The sequence below is a fragment of the Euprymna scolopes genome, chromosome 9, assembly GCF_053919585.1.
Source record: "Euprymna scolopes isolate OS-2025 chromosome 9, ASM5391958v1, whole genome shotgun sequence".
NCBI classification, from domain to species: domain Eukaryota; kingdom Metazoa; phylum Mollusca; class Cephalopoda; order Sepiida; family Sepiolidae; genus Euprymna; species Euprymna scolopes.
Genome location: NC_136490.1, coordinates 142,965,518 through 142,974,839, shown reverse-complemented (window position 1 = coordinate 142,974,839; position 9,322 = coordinate 142,965,518). Strand labels below are relative to the sequence as shown.

At 33.7% G+C, this 9,322-nt stretch overlaps 1 protein-coding gene across 1 annotated transcript; it reads right to left on the bottom strand.

The window, feature by feature from the left end:
• Positions 1 to 4,145: 4,145 nt before the first annotated feature.
• On the bottom strand, positions 4,146 to 8,430 carry LOC145284890 (uncharacterized). The gene has a single exon (XM_080133962.1). It carries the CDS (start codon positions 5,586 to 5,588, stop codon positions 4,779 to 4,781), a length of 810 nt encoding a protein of 269 aa, XP_079990088.1. The 5' UTR covers positions 5,589 to 8,430; the 3' UTR covers positions 4,146 to 4,778.
• Positions 8,431 to 9,322: the final 892 nt, after the last annotated feature.

The window sequence follows — 9,322 nt, the reverse complement described above, 5'->3', positions numbered from 1 at the left end:
AGAGAGAGAGAGAGAGAGAGGGGGGGGGGAGAGGGAGGGGGAGAGATAGCACATGAATTCAATTCTTTCCTGTACTCAGTCAGACTTTAAACCCACTCAGCTATATCGTGGAAATCAACGATCGCGTGCGCATGCACGCATGAGCGTGTGTGTATATGTGTATATTTATGTGTGTGTGTATGTGTCCGTCCAGTTATATAGTATCTGACACGTGCGCATGCAGGTTGCGTTTTGCTCCTATTCACACAATTGTCTAAGTAGGGAGACTGTGTCAAAAAAGAATATTATACTCGCCGGTGCTCCTTACGATTGACCTTGAATTAGAGGTAGGCATAGCAAAAAAGATGCGTGGTTGAATGTAGCACTGCATTCATTCATATGCATCATGTAGCTGTTAAAAAACACACGTGCACAACGTGTTAGTATTGCGGAAATAAATGCCACAGTGGCACAAAATCTGTCGATAGATTTTTTATGGTTTATGGATTCCACGCTTGGGTGCTGATTATATTTAGATGTAATTAGCCGTTCGTGTTTCGATATCTCGATATGGATAGATTTGATTCGACGAGTCGCACTGATGATTTCTAAACAATGAAACAGCTGCCAGTGAATGACTATATCACTATCAAATTTATAGTGATATATATATATATATATATATATATATATACGCACACACACACACACACACACACACACATATATATATATATATATATATATATATATTTATATATATATATGGATGGCTATATAACTATCAAATTCAGTTATATATATGCATATATATATATATATATATATATATATATATATATATATATATATATATATATATGGTTCAAGCCAAAACCTATATAACTATTGTTAAATTTATTCATAAGTTCAATAAGGAAAACATGTACTGATTAGAATATTTCATAAATTCTTGTGCTATGGCATTTCAAACCCCAATGCTTCTCGTCAGAATAAGGGAAATTATATTTTTATTTGTTTTGTTTTGAATTATTATTATGTTATGCTCCACTCACAAGTGTTGAGCTTTTCTTTATAGACCCACTTGCTCTCTCTCTCTCTCTCTCTCTCTCTCTCTCTCTCTCTCTCTCTCTCTCTCGCTCTCTCTCTCTCTTTATATGTGTGTGTGTGCGTGTGTGTGTGCGTGTGTGTGTACGCGCGTGCGTGTATGTGTAGGGGTAATAACTAGATAGATAGATAGATAGATAGACAGACAAACAGACAGACAAACAGACAGACACAGACAGATAAATAAACAGATAGACACAGAAACTTAGGGAAGGGCTGAAAGAGAGGTGCTTAACATTTATGAATTTGAATCTATGTTAAAGGGAATAACCGTTTCTATTTAGAATAAATCAATACCCTTCCCAAAGAATAGACTTCTTAGGCTACCCAAAAACGTAATAAGACATGTATATATACAGAGAGGTTACATATATAGCTCTTGGATCTCCTCGACTGTCTATGGCAATATTTGTTCGTTGGTTGTTCGCGCAAGGTGTTAGGGCGAACTGGTTAGTCGCATTCGTATCTAACCGAGCATTTTGGGTTCGAATCTCGGCGTGAATACACACGCTAGGCCGAGTTACGCGGATAGGTCGTGAGGGATGAAACACCTGTCTGTGGATGATTATAATATTGTGAAAAAATGTAGCAAGTGAGTCTCATGGGAATGCGTGTGTTTCATTCCCGACTGAATGCACCAGGCTAATAGCGGTTAGTCTGATGCTTTTCCTCGGGAGTAAAATTATAAAGATAACACTTCTTATCTGCAAGTGAGACATTAACATTGCTATATATATTTTACTTACAAAGCTTTACGGAGTCTGGTACAAGGAAAATAATTTAGATGGGATTACGAAGAAATGTCAACATCTAACACACTGGAGGTCTGACTGTTGTACAACCAGTTGATCCCTAATCGTTTAGCGTGTATCGTATACATCCTACTATATGCTCGAACCAGGCGCAGCTACACACATATAAGTGTAGTTTTGTGAGCTGTGTGCTTATGTGTACGTTCGCATATAAACGTTACTTCCTCGCCTCTCCTGTATAGATATTTCTTAATATCTATACGACTTAATAATTCTGTCTTAATACATCGGTACAATCATGTATACCAGAAATACTCTTTTTTTTTAATTTTAATTCAGTCCAATTTTTCAGAAATCAAGGAGCTAACACTTGATGTCTATACGAGATTCAATAATAATGAGTACTTGTGAGTACTTGGTGTTTCACTTGACTTCAGTCGAAGTTCTCGGAAATTAATGGTAGCCCTTTCCTGGAGCAACCACTTGATTTTTATATGAGACATAGATATTCAAATATTCCATTAAAGTTCTTCGTTACCTCTCAAACATTGAGATATTCGACATTATATGCGAAGTAAGGTGTTTGTCTATGAGTGCGCATGCAATTGCGAAGGGGGTGAGTGTGTAGATGTATAAGTATAATCGTTCGTATGTGTGTCAGTGTGCCTCTGTGAAGAGTATTATGTTTGCGTATGCGCAGGAATGTGTATGCGTATGCATGAATGGGTGATTGAGCGAGTTTGCGTGCATACATACGTGAACGAATGTTCCATTTCCGCACCCCCCCACACACACATATATATATGTGTGTGTGTGTGTGTGTGTGTGTGTGTGTGTGTGTGTGCGTAAACAAAAGTATGCGTATATCCCAAAATTAAAAACAACGGAAAAGGAAAATAAAATGTATACCTGATCATAGACAATCTTGCAATTGATTTCATTAGTTCGTTGCCCTCTTTAAAAAGATTTAAAACGATATCCATTTGGTCGAGTCTCAGTGACAGAATTAACATTATATATATATATATATATATATATATATATATATATATATATATATATATGTATATATATATTCTTTTTAATATCCGTACGTAGGGGGTCAAGTGACAATATGATGAGCTGAGTTCGTTGCTTTAGAAGATGCCTGCATGTATGAAATCGATTTATTGTCATGAATTGTCAGAGACGTCAAGCCGCTGTTAATGAGATGCGATAGCGTCTTATATATATATATATATATATATATATATATATATATATATATATATATATATATATATATATATATGTATATATAATTATCAGCAAAATGTATATTATTTTCGTTTTGTTTTTCTTTGATTTTGGGTCATTTTTTTATATATAAAAACAATTTACTTGTACAACCTTTCAATAAATACATTCTGCGTATTAAAAAACAAATAATTTCTTTTTTTCTAATTCATGTGCGTGTGTATGTGTGTGTGTCTGCGTGTGTCTGCGTGTGTGTGTGTGTGTGTGTGTGTGTGTGTGTGTGTGTGTGTGTGTGTGTGTGTGTGTGTGCGTGTGTGTTTATGCGGGTGTGCATGCGTGCGTGCGTTTGTGTGTCACAGATATTTTTTTTATAGTTTCATTTTTAAAAAAATTTTCATTAACACAAGTAAAACGTATACGTAGATATGTACGTTTGTTTTTTTTTTGTTGTTTTTTAGCTTACATTTTTAAACATCTTTTATATTTCACGTGTTTTTTTTTCCGTTTCTCATCCATAGTTCTGTTATAGAAAATTTTGTAATATTCCAACATATTTCTTTTAATTGTTCACGTTCAATTTCAAGTCGAAATGTTCTGATGAGACAATATTTTTTTCTTTTTCTTCCGATGTACAGGTCCATAGTTATCATTTTCAAAAGTGGTCTCGCAACTTTGCATTTTCACATCTCGAAGGGTTTCCTTTCGCTCTCTCTCTCTCTCTCTCTCTCTCTCTCTCTCTCTTCCTTTCTAATTTTCTTTAGACTTTCATTATTTTTGAAGGTCTATAACATTTTCTAATAATAATAATAATAATAATAATAATAATAATAATAAATTCAAACAATTTTTGAACAATGAAAACGATATAAAATAACAAATTCAAATCAAATTAACATTTAATATAGTTGATTTCCAACCTTATATTATTATACACGTATACACCCGCGCGCACGCACACACACACACACACACACAAACACACACACACTCGCGTATATATATATATATATATATATATATATATATATATATATATATATATATATATATATATATACATATTTACGTGTGTATGTGTTTAGGAAATCAAATTTTTGTCACAGATCAAAGCTATATCAGAGCGTTAATTAGGATAACTTCAATTAGAAAAAAAAACTGATTAATATCATTGATACTTTTTCATATAATAACTTATAAAGTTATCGAATTTAAAAAAAAATCATTACAATAATATTTTCATTATCCTTTTTAAAATATCATAGTAGAAAAAAAAAGTACTCCCTGTTTTTTTTACTTCCATTTTTGTTTTTTATTGTCATTTAAATTTCCGTTTCCTCCTCTCATCTCGTTCGTTTTTGCATACAAACTTTTCTTCTTTTTTTTTTCCATAATTTGTATCGTTTATTTTTGGGAGATCGATTCAAACTAATTTTTAAAGGATAATGTTCGAAATCGAGTTGTAATTTCTTTCCAGTTTCGACTGAAATTTTCTATGCGCACCAATCACCATCATAAAATTTATCATGTTTCTTTTCTTTCATTTTTATTCTTTATTTATGAATCCAAGTCTTTAGAAATAGCATGATGTATTTTGTATGATTGTGTATGTATATATTTTTTTATATATATATAGTTTTTTTTCTTCTGTTTACTCCGATTTTAGGGCAAAATTTATTTATTTAACAAAATTCAATACCTGCAAGTTCATTCCGTAAAAGAACTTGGGGAACTTGACATTGATCCGTCTCTCTTGCGTTGCAATCTTTCCAAACACTCCTTGTAATAATCCCGTTCGCGTGTTACCTGTCCAATCTGGCGCTGGATAAGTGACAACTGTTGCTGGAGCGACTTATTCGTCCGTTCCAACTCGTTCCGTTGGTGCATTCTTTTCGAGCGACAGTTCTGGGCGTACCCTCGGTTTTTCAGCGTCCGTCGCTTCTGTTTCAACCGGCTCACTTCATCCTTCGGGAAACCATGGAGTCGTTTGTTTAAATCTCGCACCGGCAGAGAGACCAATTCGTCGTCATTAAGATCACATTTACCCGAATCTGGTGAAGGTCTCGTTTTGAAGCTGCGTTTCATGCACATCGACGACGAAGACGCAGACTCCGAGGACGACATCGAGGAGGTACTGTTCTTTCTGGACTGGGTCCGCGTCGAACCCATGTTTTGGGGGATCGGCGAGGTGTTGTTGTTCAAAAACAGATCCAGTACCCCGTTCTGTGGTATTTCGTGTACGTTGTGGGTATTGGTAAACCAGTATATCTCTTCCATGAAATTCTTGACCGGGGCCTGGAGACTGTGACCAATGTCCGGCGATGATGACGCCATGCTGGACGTCTCGCCATCCTCAGGACTGGTCGGTGCCGACTGCGAACACTCAGACATGTTTCCACAACAGGTGTTTGAGAAGCGGTCCTTGTCTGCTTCCATCTTTATAGCCGACACCATTTCAAGTTGTTCTAAGTCAAAGTCTGTGATGTATTCATCCGCGAGGTGATGCGTCGTCTCCATTGCGCTAGATAAGAATTAGTTCCCACTTTCCGTTTTCAATAAAAGTGTTTATATATGGTAATTTTTATATATGTATATATATAAATATTACTTAGAACTGTTTTTTAGCTGTTTATGTGAATGCATATAAATGCGCGTGTGGTTATGATTTGTTCGCGTGTATGTATAGTTAATGTGAGTAGGTTTTTCGCGTTGGTGTGATGTGTGATGTGTCCAAATAAGTTGCACCGAGTGAACACTGTTTACGGTCTTTATCAAAAGTCATGTGGTACTATATTTATATTTGCTATTATGAAATTGCCTGCAAATAATTTATCAAGACAATCTGTCCATTGTTCGACTGGTTATTTTAAATAAAAAAAAAAACAAATTATAGAAAAATATGCAAAGAAATGAAATGAATTATTTTACCTACTATATAGACTTTGTAAGTAAATGCACGCACACGAAATCAATGTCTTTTGGTCAGTGGCGGCTTACTTCAAACGTTCGTCCAGGTAATTCCACATTATAGAAAAACACGATTCTCGTAGACTTTGGATGAATATAGCTCCATGAATGTATCGGTACCGAATTTAGTGTTATTGGTGAAAAAAAATTGGTTGTATATGCAGGTGCTTGTTAAAATGTGATGAGTAATGGTTTATTTTTTACTAAGTCAGCAACTGAACTGTATGTAGGTGGTCGATGACTCTTCTTTTGAAATTCATGTATAGTAAAATCTGTGTATTATTATGCCTTTTTTTTTTTTTAAATATTTTCAAATACTATCCAGTCTAAATTTGCCTTACAGGTACTTCCAAATATAAGTGTAAAAAAATGTGGGGGACAGGGGGGGGGGAGGAAAAAGTGGTTGATGTAAGAAATGTGGCTCCGATGTTGTAATACGGCTGTCTTCTTGTTATCTCTAATGCGGGTGTGCGCATTCGAGTTAGAGACGAGAATTCTCAGAATTACACACCAAATAAATAAATAAATAAATAATAATAATAATAATAATAATAATAATAATAATAATAATAATAATAATAATAATTCACTCACACGAGAAAGAGTAAAAGAAATAATAGGACGAAAATTTCTCTCTTCCTTTCTTTTTCTTTTTTTTTAGAGAGGGGGGGGTACAATATTCGTCTAACTTTTTTGAGATCTCTTTTCTCTCTCTCTCTCTCTCTCTCTCTCTCTCTCTCTCTCTCTCTCTCTCTCACTTAATCTCTGATTCTCCACTCTCCCAGCTGCCAATTCTTGCGTAGCACTATTACTTAGCGTATCCTTCCTTCTTCCGTAAGATCCGTTCTTATATTTATAGTAAACAGTGGGGGCGAAATACGCCAACCACTACTGGCGCAACTACTGTATTTCCCTTTCCTTTTTTTAAAAATATTAAACACTCCGAGTAGCAGTCTCTGCTTGTAGTAATAGTAGTAGCTATAGTTTCCTCATTATTTTTACCCAATGTCACTACCTTAAGATCTCGGCTACTGGTTAGTCCATACGAAGAACTACTATATTTCCCTTTTTAACTCCTACAATAAAACATTAGCCTCTCATTTCTCTATACAGTTGCAATATTGCGCGATAAGGTCGAAGGAGGAGAAGGAGATGAATGCACTGGCTAGGTATCGCTCAGTGCGTTTATGAAGATTCGATTTGAGCTGAGCTTTGCTTTTTCTTCCGCACAAGGCCACGCTGAAAGAGCACTTTCTAAATGTTCAAAATAAATATAGAAACAGGCTGCCTCAATAAAGTGGTGTTAATTTATTATATTTGTAGTTCTTTTTTCAAATTTCCTTTTTGTTTTTAATTTTTCATTCGAACCAGTAAACATGAATATTTCTTTTAACATTAAAGCTTAAAAATTTAAAGAATTTTTGCCCTTGATTAAAACATAACGTAAAGCGTATTTTGGAGTTAATATTTTCAGCTCTTTAGCTAATTTTGCAAGCTATTTTTTTTTTTTTTTTTTTTTTTAAGGATATTTATTGGGTTATCGTTCGTTTTTGTTAGTGTGAATGTCTTTGGATATCAAAAACATATACACACTGATATAAATATGTATAGTTAAACGTATATGTATCTATATATTTGAACGTGTGTGTGTGTGTATATATATATATATATGTTTGTGTGTGTGTGTGTGTGTGTGTGTGTGTGTGTGTGTGTGTGTGTGTGTGTGTGTGTGCGTGTGTCGGTTTTGGCAAGTGTGGAAACGGCAAATCTAGCGCTGTGAAGTATCACCAGCCGTGAACACTGCAGCAATGCATCATGGGATAGCAAAAATCGTACACTTTCCTGAAAGAATGAGAGGGAAACTATATTCGCCTCTGCTGACGTCAGTTGAACCGAATCAAAGCAAGAACTTTCCAGAGATGCACTTTGATTGGAAATTATAATTTGCTTTTTTTTTCCTTCTTTTTTTTTTGGTGGGGGTTCGGGGTAAGAATTATATTATCTGTCTGTTTTCTTTCATATATAAGCATACATATATATATACATATATCTTGATATTCTTTCCTTTTTAAATAACAAATATTCCCACCTGTAGATCAGAGATCATGGCCAATAGACTCTGGAACAAACATTTAAAGAGAAAAAGACTTTCTGCAAAGAAAGGTCAGAATTCCTGCAGATTTGTCAGTGAGTTGATATTTTCTCTTTTTTATGCTGATGTAAATATATAAGAATATATATATTTTATAACTTCCATGGACATATAAAGGTGCGTTTGGTAAGAGTTCTTTTCTGAGTGTCTATTTAAATAAATTTTTGCAAAGGGATTCTTAATTTTAATAAATTTGTTGTTTGTCTGTCTGCATACATATATATATACATATATATATATATATATATATATATCTTATATTTTATTATATATATATATTTATATTATATATATATATATATATATATATATATATATATTTATATTATATATATATATTATTTATATTATATATTTATATTTTTATATTTATAATTTCCTTGTGATACTTCAGAATGTCTCTTCAGTCTTCAAGATTTTCTAGTATATCCAAACTTAATTCAAGTTGAACTTGTGGCAATATTTGGTATTTTTGTATCTTGATTTTCTGGGAGTAATTTTCTCTTGATATTTCTTCTTTTTTTTTTAACTTTGTTCAACTGTCAAAATTTAAATAAAGAATGATATAAAATTGCACCTTTGATTTTAAGTAAATTTCTTTTTTTAAATAGGCAAAACGTTATAAAAAAATATTTTACTTTTAAGTGTTTTTTTTTTTTTTTGTTTTGTTTTTAACTGACCGGCTTCTTTTGCTTATTTGCCCGCGCGGTAATATCACATGTAGATGAATATTGTACACAAATAGATATGTATATTTATAAAAGAATTATAAAATCGCCAAATTTAAAAGGCGATACTTTTCATTTTTTTTTTTTCGTCTGAAATTCCTTAGTCCAATAATTCCTGGAAATATCAGAACTTTTAGGAATCTCCACTGGTTCACGCGACTCTGGCTTAAATGATAAATATTCCGACTGTTTCGCGTTTCTACTCATAAGCGCGCTCAATATTCAAATAAATAAAACACAACAGTATTATATAAATACTTGCACAAGTAAGAAAAAGTTTAAGTCCGTTCGGTCTCCTGTTTTTGTTTTGGGCATATCACCAGAGATTGACGTAACTGTTAGCTCATAGGTGGCCCAGGGAGCTGGGAATTAACGCAACCACCTCATCAGCACTGAACAGGTTG